Source organism: Macrobrachium nipponense, chromosome 8 (genome assembly GCF_015104395.2).
Source record: "Macrobrachium nipponense isolate FS-2020 chromosome 8, ASM1510439v2, whole genome shotgun sequence".
NCBI classification, from domain to species: domain Eukaryota; kingdom Metazoa; phylum Arthropoda; class Malacostraca; order Decapoda; family Palaemonidae; genus Macrobrachium; species Macrobrachium nipponense.
Genome location: NC_087203.1, coordinates 55,486,508 through 55,506,507, shown reverse-complemented (window position 1 = coordinate 55,506,507; position 20,000 = coordinate 55,486,508). Strand labels below are relative to the sequence as shown.

At 34.9% G+C, this 20,000-nt stretch overlaps 1 protein-coding gene across 9 annotated transcripts in view; it reads left to right on the top strand.

Annotated features, from left to right (window-relative positions):
• LOC135222787 (protein unc-79 homolog) overlaps positions 1–20,000 on the top strand; it is an 841,880-nt gene that overhangs the window by 90,180 nt on the left and 731,700 nt on the right. For all 9 annotated transcript variants that reach the window (XR_010316338.1, XM_064261060.1, XM_064261059.1 and 6 more), the window contains exon 4: positions 18,977–19,138. Coding sequence is in view for 8 of the 9 variants with exons in the window: in XM_064261060.1 (XP_064117130.1) it covers positions 18,977–19,138 (162 nt within the window). In the remaining variant the exon portion in view is untranslated. The remainder of the gene's footprint in view (positions 1–18,976; positions 19,139–20,000) is intronic.

The following is a 20,000-nucleotide window of genomic DNA, read 5'->3' as shown; positions in this document are numbered from 1 at the left end:
ATATGTAAACTAATATGATTATCGAGCATCATGAGCATATATGGAATTTTGATGATAAGATCATAAATAACATAAACAATTTTCCATAAAATAAAAACAATAATTCATGACAGCAAATTTAATCAAAGGAATTAATGAAAAGGAAAATTATATTTTGCATTCATATGTAAACTAAACTGATTAACCCTTTAACGCCGAAGGGGTATAATAAAAATCGTCTCCGGTATGCCGGCGGGGTCTGGGAGTGAGCGCCGAAGCAGAAAAAATGTTTTTTTCAAAAAATCACAGCATGCTTAGTTTTCAAGATTAAGAGTTCATTTTTGGCTCCTTTTTTTGTCATTGCGTGAAGTTTAGTATGCAACCATCAGAAATGAAAAAATATCATTATCATATATAAATAATGGGATATATGATAGCACGAAAACAAAATTTCATATATAATTGTATTCAAATCGCGCTGTGAGCAAAACGTTTAAGGCTAATGAGTTAATTTTTTTCCGTTGTATTGTACACTAAATTGCGATCATTTTGGTATATATTACATTGTAAAACGATCAAGGCAACACAGAGAAAATATTATCACAAAGTGATGCATGAATACGTAACGTGCGGACATAAAAAAAAGCCGTTTTCAAAAATTCTCCATAAATCGAAATATTGTGCTAGAGACTTCCCGTTTGTTGCAAAATGAAGGTAATTGATTGAATATTACTAGACTGTAAGTGTTGTAGCTTACAATTGCAGTTTTCGACCATTATTTCGGTCGAGTTAAATTTGACCGAAGGACAAATTTTTTCTATTTATCGTTATTTACATGAAAATATTTCAAAACTGATAAAAGCTACAATCATAGGTTGTTTTTTGTTGTATTCTACATAAAATTACGACATTTTCATTATAAAACTTTATGTAACGGCTAATTTGAAATGGTGCAAACATTACGATAATCGGACGAAAAAATTTATGATTTTTTCGGAAGCTTTACCGCGCGGATGTAAGGAAAAAGTTTATTTCATAAATTCACCATAAATCGAAATATTGTGTTAGAGACTTCCAATTTGTTGCAAAATAAAGGTAAATGATTGAATATTACTAGAATATAATAGTTTTTAGCTTACAATTGCGTTTTTCGCCCTTTTCGGTCGAGTCAAAGTTGACCGAAGGTTGAAATTTTGGCACTTATCGTTATTTATATGAAAATATTTCAAAACTGATAAAAGCTACAACCATGGGTTGTTTTTTGTTGTATTCTACATGAAATTGCGCACATTTTCATATATAATACTCCATGTAACGACTAATTTAAAATGGTGCAAAAATTATGTCAAAGTGACGAAATAATTTCTGAGATGTGTCGCTGATACTTTTTAGTGCGATAAGAAAGAAATTCGCGCTTGCACGCCTGGGTAGCGATTGTAAACAAAACAACGCCTTGATCCGTGAGCTCCCAGTATTCCCCAAGGCGCGTGATTCAAAAGTTTTCGCCTAGTAGGCCATAAGTATTTTTCTGCGAATTTTAAAATAACTTTTTTATAGCGACGCACCATACGTCCAATCGGCACCCAACAGACAATTTATATCGACGTTTAATACGTCCAATCGGCGTTAAAGGGTTAATAAGCATCTATGTACTTTTATAATAAAATCTTAAGTAACACAACAGTAACAGATATATACATATAAACAGAACAAGTCCACAACCATCTTGCAGTCAAAGTGGTCCCTATTTTGTACTTGATTTTATCCTGGAATTCCCCGGGATGTGCAAAAATATCCCGTGATTATTAAACCTTGAAAATTGTTCGGAATTCTATATATATTTATGTATTATATATATATATATATATATATATATATATATATATATATATATATATATGTATGTATGTTATATATATTATTGTGACAAAACATGCAAATTCCTGGTCATTACACTTACCAATTCAAAATTTGTTACCTGCCAATGCCAGACACCTGAATCTCCATCACAGATAAAATACGACTGATTACTCTAAAGGCAATAGTGATCCCTTGAAAAAATTATTAATTATGTAAGAAATCAGACTAAGTTCATTAAGACAGGTGTGAGGTAATCTTTTATGAAAGTAAAGTAATTGAAGGTCATCACTCATCAACAATTTCAAAAATCTAAGTATTTCCGTGGTACTCACTCACTTTGATAAAAGCACAATTACCACTATATTTAGGTAGACCACTATATTTCTACCTAAATAAAATAAAGTAGCTGGTGGTCTATAGAAAAAAATTGTGTAAAAAATTAAATGATTTTTACCCAACCACTGTAAAGGATTTTTAAGTGCACTTAAAACTCGAAATGCACAATACCTTTTTACCAGCTGCAGCTTTTCAACTCTTAAAGGCCTGTTATGTTATCATCAGTTAAACACACTTATGGCGCCGTTTAAAATAATAACACTGTCTGTTCAGATTCCACTAACTACTGATTATTATGTTACTAAGAAATCAAACAAAGGTAACGTTTATTAGTGGCCAAGTAAACAAAAGTTTAAGTTACATTATGGTAAGAAATTAAAGTCCTAGAGAGAGAGAGATGAGAGAAGAGAGAGAGAGGAGAGAGAGAGAGAGAGAGAGATATCTTTACTGCATGTCCCTGAATCCCAGAATATAATGGAAGCTTTCTATGGGTGTTCACAGGACATTTGTGGGTGAATGGGGGCCCTCGTCCAAACGATTGGGCGAACGAGTTCGAGACTATACTCTCCTTTAAAAATTCTCTTTCAAAAATATTTATAGAGAAAGGGGGAGTACAACTGTAGATATTTATTATTACACAGTCTCAGAATAAAAAATTCTCTAGATATGAAAGATATGATTAATGAAACATAGTTGCTCCCATAGTCTTGTCATTTCTGTGAAGTTACGGATTTTTCCCTCCATGACTGAACTACTTACGAAGCAACAAGTTCTCTTTTCACAAATTGAAAGAAATAAGAGTTAATTTATCAGTGATATTATACAGTTTTTCATATAGGAGAATCTCTAGTTTACTAAAGTAAAATGAAATGATATCATTTCATGGAAAGTTCTCAAGCAGTCTGATGTAACATGATACAAATCTTATATGATGTTCTCAACATGTATCACCATTACGGCTGTGTTTGGTACAGGAATCCTCAGAACCATAAAAAACAAAAAATAGGCTGGTTCAGCAGTTTTAAGTGGTGAATAACAAGACTGTTCTCGCGACAGAGCTAACCTCTCTCCCGCATATTATGCTACGTTCCTTCTCAACAATAAATCCTATATTATTTAATATTATTTAAACATATTAACGTTTTAGTTAACTTTGATAGGGAATCTGAACCTAAAGCATACACATTTTACATTATACACAATTACTGAGGGAAAGCTATTTGTTTTGAAAACAACAGCATAAGATTCCTCCCCTAGAAGATTAGTTATCCCGGGTTGAATCCCAATGATTCACAATGGGGTAAATAATTGGCAACTACATTATTCTTACCATAAATGTGCCGCACTCTTAAATTATACTGTTGCAAGCACAAAGACCACCTTGTTACCTTTTGATTTTGATTTTTCATCCACTGTATAAATGACATTGGATTATGATCAGACAACACTAAAATTTCTTCATTCCCTTGTGTTCACATACACTTCAAAATTTTCCAATGCTGTGATTAAGGCTAGAGTTTCTTTCTCTATAGTTGAATAAACTTTCTGATGTTTTTTTCACTTTCAAAGACAGGAAACACACCAGATGGAAAAAGTTTTCGCCTAGTAGGGCTATAAGTATTTTTCTGCGAATTTTAAAAAAAAACTTTTTTATAGTGATACACCATACGTCCAATCGGCTCCCAACAAGACAATTTATATCGACGTTTAAATACGTCCAATCGGCGGTTAAAGGGTTAATAAGCATCTATGTACTTTTATAATAAAATCTTAAGTAACACAACAGTAACAGATATATCATATAAACAGAACAAGTCCACAACCATCTTGCAGTCAAAGTGGTCCCTATTTTGTACTTGATTTTATCCTGGAATTCCCCGGGATGCACAAAAATATCCCGTGATTATTAAACCTTGAAAATTGTTCGGAATTCTATATATATTTATGTATTATAGATATATATATATATATATATATATATATATATATATATATATATATATATATATGTTATATATATATATATATATATATATATATATATATATATATATATATATATATATATATATATATATATATATATATATGTATGTATATATATTATTGTGACGAAACATGCAAATTCCTGGTCATTACACTTACCAATCAAAATTTGTTACCTGCCAATAGCCAGACACCTGAATCTCCATCACAGATAAAATACGACTGATTACTCTAAAGGCAATAGTGATCCCTTGAAAAAATTATTAATCATGTAAGAAATCAGACTAAGTTCATTAAGACAGGTGTGAGGTAATCTTTTATGAAAGTAAAGTAATTGAAGGTCATCACTCATCAACAATTTCAAAAATCTAAGTATTTCCGTGGTACTCACTCACTTTGATAAAAGCACAATTACCACTATATTTCTACCTAAATAAAATAAAGTAGCTGGTGGTCTATAGAAAAAAATTGTGTAAAAAATTAAATGATTTTTACCCAACCACTGTAAAGGATTTTTAAGTGCACTTAAAACTCGAAATGCACAATACCTTTTTACCAGCTGCAGCTTTTCAACTCTTAAAGGCCTGTTATGTTATCATCAGTTAAATACACTTATGGCGCCGTTTAAAATAATAACACTGTCTGTTCAGATTCCACTAACTACTGATTATTATGTTACTAAGAAATCAAACAAAGGTAACGTTTATTAGTGGCCAAGTACAAAAGTTTAAGTTACATTATGGTAAGAAATTAAAGTCCTGAGAGAGAGAGAGAGAGAGAGAGAGAGAGAGAGAGAGAGAGAGAGAGAGAGAGAGAGAGAGAGAGAGAGAGAGAGATATCTTTACTGCATGTCCCTGAATCCCAGAATATAATGGAAGCTTTCTATGGGTGTTCACAGGACATTTGTGGGTGAATGGGGGTCCCCTCGTCCAAACGATTGGGCTCAACGGAGTTCGAGTACTTATACTCTCCTTTAAAATTCTCTTTCAAAAATATTTATAGAGAAAGGGGGAGTACAACTGTAGATATTTATTATTACACAGTCTCAGAATAAAAAATTCTCTAGATATGAAAGATATGATTAATGAAACATAGTTGCTCCCATAGTCTTGTCATTTCTGTGAAGTTACGGATTTTTCCCTCCATGACTGAACTACTTACGAAGCAACAAGTTCTCTTTTCACAAATTGAAAGAAATAAGAGTTAATTTATCAGTGATATTATACAGTTTCATAATAGGAGAATCTCTAGTTACTAAAGTAAAATGAAATGATATCATTTCATGGAAAGTTCTCAAGCAGTCTGATGTAACATGATACAAATCTTATATGATGTTCTCAACATGTATCACCATTACGGCTGTGTTTGGTACAGGAATCCTCGAACCATAAAAAAATAGGCTGGTTCAGCAGTTTTAAGTGGTGAATAACAAGACTGTTCTCGCGACAGAGCTAACCTCTCTCCCGCATATTATGCTACGTTGCTTCTCAACAATAAATCCTATATTATTTAAACATATTAACGTTTTAGTTAACTTTGATAGGGAATCTGAACCTAAAGCATACACATTTTACATTATACACAATTACTGAGGGAAAGCTATTTGTTTTGAAAACAACAGCATAAGATTCCTCCCCTAGAAGATTAGTTATCCCGGGGTTGAATCCAATGATTCACAATGGGGTAAATAATTGGCAACTACATTATTCTTACCATAAATGTGCCGCACTCTTAAATTATACTGTTGCAAGCACAAAGACCACCTTGTTACCTTTTGATTTTTCATCCACTGTATAAATGTCATTGGATTATGATCAGACAACACTAAAATTTCTTCATTCCCTTGTGTTCACATACACTTCAAAATTTTCCAATGCTGTGATTAAGGCTAGAGTTTCTTTCTCTATAGTTGAATAAACTTTCTGATGTTTTTTTCACTTTCAAAGACAGGAAACACACCAGATGGAAAATGTTACTTTCATCTTCTTGAAGTATAACAGCTCCAATTCCACAATCAGAGGTATCAACTTGTATCACAGATTTCTTATTGAAGTCTGGAACTTGAAGTACTGGTCTTGGAGTTAAAATGGCTTTTACCTTCTCAAAGGATACTTGATATTCTGGAGTCCAGACAAACTTAGCTTTGGGACTAGTTAAGTCTGTCAAGAGAGCTACTATGGCTGAAGAATTTGGACAGAACTAATGATAGAATCCAGCCATCCCCAAAAATCTTTGTAGCTGTTTCGTAGTAGTAGGTGGGGTAGCCTTACGGATACCTTCTACATTAGCATTTACTGGAGTGAGAACGCCTTTCCCAACTTCAAACACACGATACTGAACAGTCGCCTTTCCAAATTCACTCTTCTCTAGGTTGACTGTTAGTCCTGCCTCTTGTAGTTTCTTGAAAACTATGTCATCAAGGTATACTATAGATCCTAGTAGTTGATCCATCATTCCTCGGAATGTTTCAGGTGTATTCAATCATAACAATATCTTCTTCTTTACTAATTAATTTCTTATAAATTTCCCCTCATATTATATTTAATGTTATGTATTAACAAACATTTAAGTTTTTGGTAAATTATCATCTATATTTCCTGATGACTTTTTTTTTATTTCCTCTGCAGTCAGTGTTTCATGCATTTACTTGGCCATTTAACACCAGCCTACTACATTAGGTAGTTATGGTTATTGTGATAGATAACTTTTATATTATGTTTCCTTTAAAGGGGGTACCCACTGGGTCACCCCTGACCAGGTAACATGGCCTACAAGGTTAGGTTAAGTTGGTTAGGTTACTATGATAACCTTTATTTTATGTTTCCTTCAAAGGGGGTTCAAGCGAGCAAAACCCCACGGCCAGGTACACATCGTATAGCTTAGGTTAGGTTAGAAGGGTTGGCCAGGTAACACGTCCTACTAGGTTAGGTTAGGTTAGTATGATAACATTCATTTTAGGTTATCGTTAAAGGTGGTTCACCTCCTTGGCGAATATTTAGATAATAGTAACACAAATGGGAAATATAACCATTGGGAACAAAATTTAATATAATAAAACTAATAATATTTAGAGAAATAGATAATAATAATAATAATAATAATAATGATAACACTATTCTATTCAGTATTTCCTGATAGTAGAGGTGATTTCCATCCATTTCATAATATATATATATATATATATATATATATATATATATATATATATATATATATATATATATATATATGTATATATATATATCTATATATATCTATAGATCTATATAGTATGTCTGTATAAACAGTGTCCCCCCATATTCGCTGGGGATGAGTACCAGACACCCCCATGAATAGCGCAAACCCACGAATAGTTAGAACTACCCTCTAAAAATGCTTACAACTGCCTATCTTGAAAGTTCAAATACCAAATGTATATCTTAACCCTCTTACGCCGAAGCGGTAAAAAAAAATTGTCTCCCGTGTGCCGGAGGTGTTTCAGAGTGAGCGCGGAAGCGGAAAAAACATTTTTTTCAAAAAATCACAGCGCGCTTAGTTTTCAAGATTAAGAGTTCATTTTGGCCCTTTTTTTGTCATTAACTGAAGTTTAGTATGCAACCATCAGAAATGAAAAAAAAATTATCATTATCATATATAAATAATGTGATATATGATAGCGCAAAAATGAAATTTCATATATAATTGTATTCAAATCGCGCTTTGCGCAAAAACGGTTAAAGGTAACAAGTTACTTTTTTTTTTCGTTGTAAGTACCCTAAATCGCAATCATTTTAGGATATAACAAATTGTAAAACGATAAAAGAAGCACAGAGAAAATGTTATCACAAAAAAAAAATAATGCATGAATCGTAACGCGCGGACGTAAACAAATATTTTTTTCAAAAATTTCACCATAAATCTAAATATTGTCCTAGAGAGACTTCCAATTTCTTTTAAAATGAAGACAAATAACTGAATATACTATACTGTAAGCGTATTAGCTTACAATTGCAGTTTTTGACCATATCTGACGAGTTAAAGTTGACCAAATGTCAAATTTTTTATATATATATATATTTTTTATATGCAATTATTTCGGAAATAAGAAAAGCTACAACCTTCAAATATTTTTCATTTTATTCTACATGAAATTGTGCACATTTTCATATAAAACTCTATGAAATGCCTAATATAAACGGAAAGCAAAATATTCCGGAGAACGGTAAACGTAGCCATTTCGAGATTTGTGGCGGAGAATCCGCGCGCGGAGTGAAGGAAAGATTTTTATTAAAATTCACCATAAATCTAAATATTTTGCTAGAGACTTCGAATTTGTTTCAAGATGAAGATAAATGACTGAATATTACTAGACTGTAAGAGTTTTAGCTTACAATTGCGTTTTTTCGACCATTTCGGTAGGGTCAAAGTTGACCAAACGTGGTTTTTTTTTTCTATTTATCGTGTTTATATGCAAATCTTTCAAAAATGAGAAAAGCTACAACCTTTAATTTTATTTTTGTTGTATTCTACAATAAATTGCGCACATTTTCATATATAAACTTTATGTAACCGGCTAATTTAAAAATGGTGCAAACATTACCACAATCGCACGTATGATTTTTTCGGAAGAGTTTACCGCACGGACGTAAAGAAAATGTTATTTTTTTCATAAATTCACCATAAATCGAAATATTGTGCTAGAGACTTCCAATTTGTTGCAAAATGAAGGTAAATGCTTGAATATTACTAGAATATAAGCGTTTTAGCTTACAATTGCGTTTATCGACCATTTTCGGTAGAGTCAAAGTTGACCGAAGGTTGAAATTTTGGCAATTATCGTTATTTATATGAAAATATCTCAAAACTGATAAAAGCTACAACCATGGGTTGTTTTTAGTTGTATTGTGCATTAAATTGCGCACATTTCCATATATAAAACTTTATATAACGGCTAATTTTAAAATGGTGCAAACATTACCACAATCACATGTATGATTTTATCGGAAGAGTTACCGCGCGGACGTAAGGAAAAAGTTTTTTCATAAATTCACCATAAATCGAAATATTGTGCTGGAGGCTTCCAATTAGTTGCAAAATGAAGGTAAATGATTGAATATTACTAAAATATAAGAGTTTTTAGCTTACAATTGCGTTTTTTCAACCATTTCGGTAGAGTCAAAGTTGACCGAAGGTTGAAATTTTGGCAATTATCGTTATTTATATGAAAATATCTCAAAACTGATTAAAAGCTACAATCATGAGTTATTTTATTGTTGTATTCTACATAACAATGCGCATTTTCATATATATCTAATAACTTCATGTAACGGCTAATTTTACAATGGTACAAAAATTATATCAAAGTGACAAAATAATTCCGAGATGTGTCACAGATACTTTTTAGTGCGGCAAGAAAGAAATTCGCGCTTGCGCGCCTCCTGCGTAACAATTTGTAAACAAAACAACACCTTGATCCGTGAACTCCCAGCATCCCCCAAGGCGCGTGATTCAAAAGTTTTAGGCTGGTAGGCCTATAAGTATTTTTCCGCGAATTTTTTAAAAAAACTTTTGTAAGTCGACGTAAAATACGTCCAGTCGGCACACGGGAGACAAAAAATGTCGACGTAAAATACGTCCAGTTGGCGTAAGAGGGTTAAAGGCGCGGTAGTGAATTGTTAATCTCAGCTCTTTCCGGTTAGAGACAAGTTGGTTAGAGACAAGCGCTGGATTCCTCGAAGAATGCTGAAATGAAAAACAGCCAGGAAAGATGCCCAATGCACTTTGAGGTCGGTGACGCCTCGGAAATCACATGCCTTCGGCATGGAGCACCCGTGTTTGCTGGGTGCCACACAGGCATCTGTGTGTGTGTTCGTATCGAACAATATATGACTTTGGTTATGGGGAATAAGTGTTGAGAGAGAGCACTCATTGATTACTTGTGACAGTGTGTGGAACACGCCTGGAAGAGGTGTTGAGAGGTGTTGCAGACCCATTGAATAAGGTAACGTAAGAAAGAACTTTGAAAAGTTAACCTTTGAAGTAATAATGATTGGGTCTGGAGAAAGAGAAGTGTGGTGCGGTACACATTCTTTTTGATTAACTTTCATGGGTAAAGTGGTGTAATAATTGTGGTCTCTTTATTTCAAATGGATTCTCTAAGACTTTATTGACTTATTAAAATGTTGTGGTTAGTCGGACATAATGAGATTAAAAGGGGGTACTTATTAAACATGATTTGGAGAGGAAAACGATAGTTTAACGGTTTTAGGGTTAGAGTTAATTCATTTTATTCCATTTTTATTAATTGATTTTGTTCCATTTTAATGTTAGCTAATTTGGGAAATAAAAAGTATATTTTTGTATCTACATGGATTTATTAGCCTAGCTTGCATTTTCAACTAACGCCCAGAGAGATTCTGCCACAGAACAAGGGTAGGTGTAGTTGCCTGTTAGCAGATTGTTTCATTTTGTTTTAAATGAGTATCATTTGGTCCTAAAAACTCGTTTAAGAGTTGGTGGCAGCGGTAAAAATGTTCATTAGGGCCATAGGTAGCGCCTCTGAAGAGACTATATATAGATTAGGTATATTTTGGTGAGAGTGTTTGTAATTATGTATCGGGCAACTTGCTGTATTGCTGACTTAGGCGAAGATACTTGGGTGCGGCCGTGCGGTCAGTTTTCCTAGCCGTGGTTTAGTGTAAAGACGTGTTTCTGTGGTATGAGGGGTATTAAAGTATGTTTATGGCGTAATGGGAATGAATTACATGCGATCATAATGTGTAGACAGGTATCGACGTAGGTTCTGTGAAGACGTAAGTGTATAATTTTATATATCCTTCCTTTCCTTTCTTTTTTTTCTCTCGTTTTATTGGTGTTAATTTACTCAAAAGTGTGTTTTATTTTGATGTCCCTTGAGATTCGGTGGACATTAGTGGTTTTGTGGTAAAAAATACTGGGGAAAAGTGGTGTTGTGAGTTATGTTCTTATGCCTGGCATGAGAGAGAGAGAGAGAGAGAGAGAGAGAGAGAGAGAGAGAGAGAGAGAGAGAGAGAGAGAGAGATTGGCAGTGGCAGCTGAGTGAACGGATGCTGATTTAAGGGGTTTTCTCTCGAACTGGTCTCCTTTTTGTTACCGGCGTGACCTTGTATTTCATATGACAGCTGTTTAACTTGAACCTGAGCAGTAGTGAGTTCATAGAGCGGTTTGTTTGGCGGGGTGCATGTTTATTTTATCTTTTATTGGTGGATGATTATTATTAATTTTTCTAGGTTGGGGTTTGTGTGTGCATAAATATATCAGTGTTGCTGAAGTCGGGCCGAATCCTGAAGTATAAGGGTTATCATAAAGAAAGCAAAATGGCTGACGCAAGTGGTAACCAGACTCTGGCTCACAAGATAACGAATTTTAATGCTGGGGTCAGCCCGTTCTGGGGCATTGTAGACAGAGTTCTTTCACAACCAGTGCAAATTTTTATTGGGGGGGGGTGAATAACTATTAAAACGCCAAGGGGATTACAGATGATATAGAGGTGTTCACAGAGGCGAAAGCCTTGTTAGATTTCAATAAAGGTGAGTTGTCCCACAGGTGTAGGAGTTTTCAGTATGCAAAGTGCCAGTCATGGACCAATTTACAAGCATTTTTAAGAGCAGCTTATGGCTCAAAGTAACACGGTGATATGGTGAGAGATTTAAGAGGGCTGTACAAAATCCGGAAAGGCACAGCAAGCTTTATTGAGCATAGCTCAAAGCTTTTTGACTCAGTGTGAGAATGGATACAGAAATTGAAAAATTCTAAATAAGTTAATAGAGATAGTATCTCACTCGACAATTTACATAAACTGATCCATTTTGCGATGCTATTACACGACGTACCGGACGCAATAGTGGACAGTTTTGATGAAAAGACTGAACCTATATCAGACGAAGAATTAATTAATGCCCAAATTCAGAAACATATGTCCAAATGTCCCACGGTGGATAGTACATTTTTTAACGGCACCGGTCCTAGAAATACAATGCAAAGGGACAGAATTTCCTACTCCCCATTTGTGTGCAAAAGTAGAACCTAATAGAAGATCGATTGACCAAAGGCAACAGCGGTTGCATTGCTACAGTTGTAATAAACCAGGGCACACAAAGAAAGTATAGAGTCAAATATTGTGGAACGTGTAAAAGTGTGGATCACTATTGGCAAGCTTGTCCGCCTCAGATATGGAAAGATGCGAGACCTACACCTCCAAAGTCTGGGAGTTATAATACGAGAACTTCCCAGGCAGGTCACTTAAGAGGGCAAAGGGATCGGCAAAATTTTTGGAAAGCTGATCAACAAAAAGGGTACAGATGATTTATACTTGCCATTGTGGTCTCCTGAATAATATCCCGGTCTTTATTGACACCGGTACTAGTATAAACTTGATGGATCATAATTTGTATCAATCCATGTTCTCCCATTACCCTTTGAAACCCTCAATGGAGATGGTGTGTGATGTGCAAGCCCATACATTAAACACCCTGGGTGTGTTAGAATACGGTTTATGTTGGGGTTATAGTGATAAAAGGGGTTGCTTGGTGCAACATACCTTTTTCTGGGCCATCCGGCATGTAGGAAGACAAGATTTCAGGTCCATGCAGGTGTTTAGTGGTATAACAGTTTGGAATACCTGTGTTTTTTATCCTTTTATTCCTTATGAGGATGCAAGTGAAACTGAGGATATGGAGATTATTGAAAAAGGGGGTTCGTTTGGCGGTGCTAATGGTGATGATACTGGGGATATGGGGAGTGGTGATACCAAAACCCACACTGATTATATGGGGAATAACTGCAATGAGAACCACGGGTGGTGATATTTATGGGATTGTGGAACGGGGAGGTACTAACCATAAATATAAATGTGTTTTATCAGAGGATGTTATTTTAATGGCAGGATAAAAGACTATGGTAAAAGTCAAGTTGAGGGAAGTGAAAAAACCCGCGGAAGTATGCGTAATTGAGGGTAGTGAGAAACTAAGAGGGGTTTTTAGCACGGCATCAGTGAACAGTGTATCAAACACTGGTGTTACATGGATAGAATTACTGAACTGTAATGATACAGTAAGGAAATACCAGAAGAATACTTGTGGTTGATCTCCAAGATTGGAGTAAGGACAGTGGTTCAATGGCTATTGTAGAGGGGAAATCTGAGTTTTTAGAGGCAGAAATGCAATCAAGGAAGCAAATATTTAGAGAACATTTAGCTAATGCAGATTATAATGAGCATATTAAAGTGGTAACCGAGCTCTTGACAGAATTTGGGGCTACAGTAGCTTTACAAGGGGATAAACTGGGATTGACTAATGTGCTAGAATATAAGGTAAACTTAGAGAAAGGCACAAAACCTATTTTTATTTCTGCATACCCCATACCTTTCAAAATCAGAGAACAGGTAGAGAAAGAGGTCAATAAATGGGAAGAGGAAGGAATCATTAGACCTAATGTGTCTCCATATAACTTTCCTCTGTTAGCAGTGCCTAAGAAGGATGGTTCTGTCTGAGTATGCGTCGATTTTAGACGTTTGAATGAAAAAACAATCCCTGACCGTTGTCCAGTCGCATGCATACCAGATCTTTTTGTAGAAATCGGGGGACATAATATTTATAGCTCAATTGATTTAGCGCAGGGTTTTCTGCAGGTCCCTCTTAGTGAGAATAGTAAGGAATACACGGCCTTTTCAGTGCCCAGGGACACTATGAATTTACGTGGATGCCGTTCGGTTTATCGGGCAGTCCAATGACCTTTATCAGGTTGGTGAACACAGTTTTGCATAGGTTTTTGGGTAAAAATGTTTTTGTATACATGGATGACATATTAATTGCAACAGACTCGATCGTGCAACACCTGGAAGTGCTTAAGGAAGTACTTAGGAGACTTGGGTTAGCAGGGTTGAAAATTAAGCTAGCTAAGTGTTCGTTCTTGAAAAAGCAAATCACATATTTAGGCCATGTCATATCCAAGGAAGGGTTTAGAGTAAACAACGATAAAGTCAAAGCAATAGCGGATTTTCGCACCCTGAGATCAAACAAAGAAATTAAGTCATTCCTAGGTATGGCGGGCTACTTCCGTAGGTTTGTGAAAGGGTTTTCTAACATAGCAGCTCCTCTAACAGATATATTTCAATGGGGAAAACTCCAGAATGATAGTTTTCAGAAACTTAAGGACGCGATAATGAATCCCCCAGTTCTGAAATTCCCAGATTTCAGCAAACCATTTAAATTAGTGATGGATGCCAGTCAAGAGGGTATAGGTGCTTGCTTATGTAAAAGTTTGATGGGATATTCAATCCCATAGCATTTTATAGCAGGAAGTTTAGGACAAAGGGCAGCAATGAAAGATTAATGGCTACCATAGATAAAGAAGCCTTTGCAATAGTATCAAGATTAGTTCATTTTAAAATGCTACTGATGGGGAATAAAGTAGAAGTCTTTACAGACCACAAGCCATTATTGGCTCTTTTTAATAAGCCTGATTTGTCACCTAAAAGAGCTCGATGGTTTTTAACTATCAGGGACTTTGATGTAAAGCTCAAATATATAGAAAGCAAATTAAATGTAGTAGCAGACGCCCTTAGTAGAAGTTTTTATGACACGGAAGGATCTCAAGTTACGCTAGTTACTAGCGATTCTATACAATGGGATATGAGTCTCATAGAACAAAGGCAAGATGAAGATGAAATTTTGGCAGACACAAAAGCGTTTCTTAGAGGGGAATTAGCCAGGAAATGTTATAAGTTACCTTTTTTGGGTTTAGAATTAGAAGGTAATCTGTTGGTCAGGAAAATTAAATATAAATTAAGGGCTAGCGAAAGTAAAGGAGACAAAACACAGATCGTAATTCCGAAAGTCCTGATTCCAGTGGTTTTGGATATAGTACATTGCAGGTTTGGTAGTCCACACTTGGGGATAGAAAAAAAGTATAATGAGGTGTGTGCTAAATATATTTGGAAAAATATGGGGAAAGATGTGGAAAATTTTGTGAAAAACTGTACAGTATGCAATGCTTTCAAACCTGCAAGGATAACTTCCTGCAAATTAGGGTCATACCTGATACCAAGTAGACCTTTACAGAGAATACATATGGATATCCTAGGAAATTTTTGTGAATCTAAATATGCGAATAAGTACCTGTTAGTGATAATAGATGAACTTACGAGGATAGTAGAAATTTTTCCACTTAAGCATAAAACAGCTGAAGAAGTAGCTATAGCATTTTTCAATGGTATCATTTGCAGATATGGCTCACCCGAGGTTTTATTGACCGACAATGGCAGGGAATTTGTAAACAAAACTTTAGAATGTTTGGCGGAAGTCATGGGGATACATAAAGTAACAATTATTCCATACAGTCCTGAAGCTAATGGATTGTGTGAACGAGCAAACAGGAAAGTGCTCGAAGCTCTCTGGAAGATTGTAGGTGGTAATGATAAAAACTGGGACAGATATATAGATGTTGTCAGGCATAACATTAACAGTGTGGTTAGTGGTTCCATTAAAATGTCTCCATTTGAAGCTTTGTTTGGTTGCCAAGCACGGGGCACATGCGATCTGTTAACTATACATCATCATGAAGAAGATACAATCGAAGCATTAATTTCCACAGCGAAGGAGAGACATGCTTATCTCAGCCATAATCTCGAGGCCACGACCCGAGAAATGGTGGAAAGAAGTAATAGTAGAACATCTGATGTTAAAATCAGTGTTGGAGACAAGGTATTTCAAAAAATCAATGTGAGAAATTAACTAAATTACAAATTGGGTTTGAAATTTGAAGGTCCTTTAAGTGTTGTTGAAGAAAAGACAGGAAATAGATTTATAGTCTTAGATGAAAAAACAGGTCAGTCGAAATTAACTCATTCATAAAAAATGGAATGAGTTGGTTGTGGTAACTAATATAATATCATGCAGTTGCATTTTTTTTCTGGTTTCGCAAGTTGGTTGTGAAATGTGATTAGTCAGTTTAATGTAATGTTTTTTCTCTTTCATTTCTTCTACTATTTTTCTTATTATGCACAAACTGTGGCAATTTGGCATAAAAACCAGAGATAATTATTTCACGAGGAAAATCGGGGTGGAAAGTATGGCAAATTTCTGTTATGCTGAGAAATATTATAACAGGTGCGTGTGGAGATCTCTGGTGGTATGGGTTTATTGGGGCTGAAGTTTTGTGGCTATTTTGGTGGTGAATTTTTGGGGCTGAATTTTTTGTGGCTATAATCTTTGATGGTGGATTTTTTGTGGTTATAATTTTTGGTGGTGATATGTGGTTTTACGAGCCAAAGAGGTGGGTATGGGTATTGTGGTTCTTTTGGTATTATGGCTCTTGGGGGGTGGCTCTACTGCATTGTGGTTTTATGGGTCCCTATGAAGGTGTTGTATTTTTATATTCTTTTAATATCAAAGCTCGGCTTATGGGATCTTTGATATTAAAAGAAGCTAAGATTGACCCTGCTGACCTGGAGTTTAGGTTTCCTGCCCAACAGACTTTTGGTGACCACACCCTTACAACAAGGGTTAATCCCATTGACCATCAGCTCAGGATATCAGAGCGACAAGAGGGGATTGGCAACTCTCAAGAAAACCAGAACAGCCATCACATAAATGACAGATCAACAAGAAGAAGTTCCAGAAGACTGCTGGGCCTTGACCCAGGCTAACATCCCAAACATCTCTTGAAAATGGGCCACAGACAGGGCCTGAAAGTACTCGAGTGTGGAGTAAAACTAAATGTAAATACTTAGAAGTAAACAAGTTACAAAGTGATTTTGTGGGTTTCTTTTTCAATTTACAAGATTCATTCTTAAAAATTTCAGTGAAATTTTCAGGACATTTAGGAATGATGCGGCCACGTTCAGCCTTCGTGATATACACAAGTATTCTTCCTGTGGAAGAATTGCAAAATTATCAATATATATGATTCTGCTATCCACATAAATTGTTAAAAGATAAATAAATCTGCTATATTATCAATTTAGGTAAATACATAGTTAGAATAGGCTAATTCACAGTAGGTGTTCTTGGCATGTTTAAAGTTAGACTAAGACGCTGGCCACTATAAGGGTTCCAAGAATGTTTAAGGCTAGGCTTGACTATAGGCTAGGGGAAGTGTTTTTAAATTTTGTTTTGAGGTAGGCTAGGCTATGAAGTTTGGTATTAAAGTGAAAGCATTGGTCTTATCACCATGGTCGTGGCAGATCTTAAACTTGTAGCTGTCACTCAATGTTTACATTCGCAGGAGTGTGATTGCCATCATAACTGGAACAGCCAATCAGGTTTTAGTTGTAATCTTCCCAAAAACAAAGCAGTGTTTTAGTCTCGAGGAATTGCCAGGAACAAAAATTCATGTTAGCATTATTTTAAGGGATAACAATACTTTACTACTTTTATTACACTGCATATTTAGTATTGAGCGTATGAAGAATAAAATGAGTAATTTATAGTATGCACTGAAAATATGCATTTTTTCTATTCTAAGTGCATTTTTCCCTAGTTCTTGGCTACATTAATCACACCCTTCATAAGAATAGAAATCGGCTTTTAATTAAAGACCTTTCAGGAAATAGTTTTTCTTACTGTAAATATGGTAGAATAATTAATACCTTTAGTTTCTTAGAATTACACTATTTACTACTGTATCATAAAATAAGTATTAAGCAAACATTACATTGATGTCGATAGCTTACTTTTTTGTTAATGTACTCTATTTTATTTTAATTTTTAAAACTTATTTAGAAATCAAGGTTTTCTTTATGAATGTTTCTGTTGTTATACTTCCATTATAAAGTTCATGTCTACCTTTTATTTTGATACAGTATAAACACATATGGACTTAATGAAAATAAAACCCCCATCTGTGTTGTTGTGTCAAAAGGAATTGTGTAAAAAAGAAAAAGTTTAATACAAAACTGTTTTTCGTGTTATGAATGTGTTGAGTATTATGTATTGAAGGATTGTTCTTTTATAAAAATTGTATATATTCAGTCATTTCTATTACATCTTGTGGTGTGTAAATTACTATGTTATTTTTGATGGCCTTCTAAATTTAAGTATAGGTCGAGGTGTAAATAAGAATATTGGAAATAAATATAATGTATTTGTATGTTCTAGGTTTAAGTTAGCTGTTTTATTAGGGTCGGTTGTGCTGTGACAAAATTACTAGGAACAGTGTGCATGAATTTGTAAATGAAATATTATTATAAGTTGTGTTTCTGTTATCCTTTTGCAGACTGCTGAGAGCACTTTGTAACAATCTTGTTTTTACAGTAGCCTCATTGGCAGTATAATTTACCCTTCAAGGAGGTCCCATGACATGCAGTTTTAAATCTGCTACAATATTGTCAATGAATATAGGTTTTAAGAAAGTAGTTTGAATTGTAAACCTCCTAACATCTCCACACCCAAGACATGTTGTGGTGTCCAATGTAGGGCATGCTGAGAGATTGAGAGTAAAAGGAACGGCAGTGCCCACCTCGGCCATCCTTCTTTGTCCTCCAGGGGAAAACACAAAGTGCTTGGTGACAATAGTAAGGTGGATTCCCCCACTCATTCCCCTTAACTGTAAGTTTACTCACCCTGTTACCAAGTTCAACAATTGTTTCCAGCATTTACTGAAGGGCACTCTTATATAAAAGGCTTTGGGTTTTGTATCATTAGAAAATACATATTACTTAAAAATTTAACATGAAATATTTTTGTAGAGCATTTGTGCTGAATCATGCTGTAGTCACCAACTGCTGTTACCTCTCCTTAAATGACCAATTTTAAGTATGCTTTTCCCCAATACTTAGATTGATTTATTTATTTTGCAGGTGTTCTCCGTGAGATTCAAGAGAGGCCAATGGACATGTTACATCAGCGGAGTCAAGATGCAACTCGTCTGGCCCTTTTTCCCAATTTAGATTACAGTGGATTACATCAGTCCATTGTTTCATTAGTTGACATCATGTCACTAATACAGTATGGAACTCTAGGTATGCTCCCAATTTGAGATTACTAGTTTTCGTTACTAAAGGAATGGAAACCTTGATATTTTACCTTTGCTTTTTTTATTATTGTAATCTATCAGTAGAGTGGTGAGAGAGGAAGAGCTATCATTGAGAAGAAACAAAGCACAACCTTACTTAATCTTTTATCCTGTTTAGGTGTGTGTTTGGCTGAAATGGCAAAGACATGTTATTACAGTAGTATATTGTGCTTTTGCATTTATGATCACTTATTACCATACTGTATATGATGGCATAAGACCTGAGGGCATATAATTCCTCCTCTGTTTCATCAGAAGTAAATAGGGAGGAAGGATGTTCTTATAAGCATTTAATATTATTGAAATATACAGCTACAGTATGGCTGAAAAAACTTGAACAAATCATGCAACTAGGACAGCATGAAAAACTTCATAATAAAAATGTTACTGTTATTTGCAAGAGAGAACAAAAGCAGCTTAGAAATTGTAGAAAGCATTTCGTAACACTCCTCTGTTTCCACCTCCAGCGTGTAAATAACGGTGGCCATTGTTTTATGAGTGCTAAATTTGCAAATAAAATAAAATAAAAAAAACAAAATTGTAGGTTATTTTAAGAAGTTATATGAAAGTTGTATATTAGAATAAGATTTTCAGTATTCAAAACACAGGCAACAAGTGATTGTTTTTATTCTTGAGGGCCCTTGGGTTTGCAGCCTTGTAGATGAGGCCTGGTTTCAGCATGAAGTTGGCTGCATTCCCATTCATTATGAGGGTAATCCTATCCCTCTGGGCCTTGAACCCAGAGGCTTTGGCTTCATCCTTCATGAATTATGTCCAGAACAGCTTCTTCTTCTAGAACAGGTGAGTCT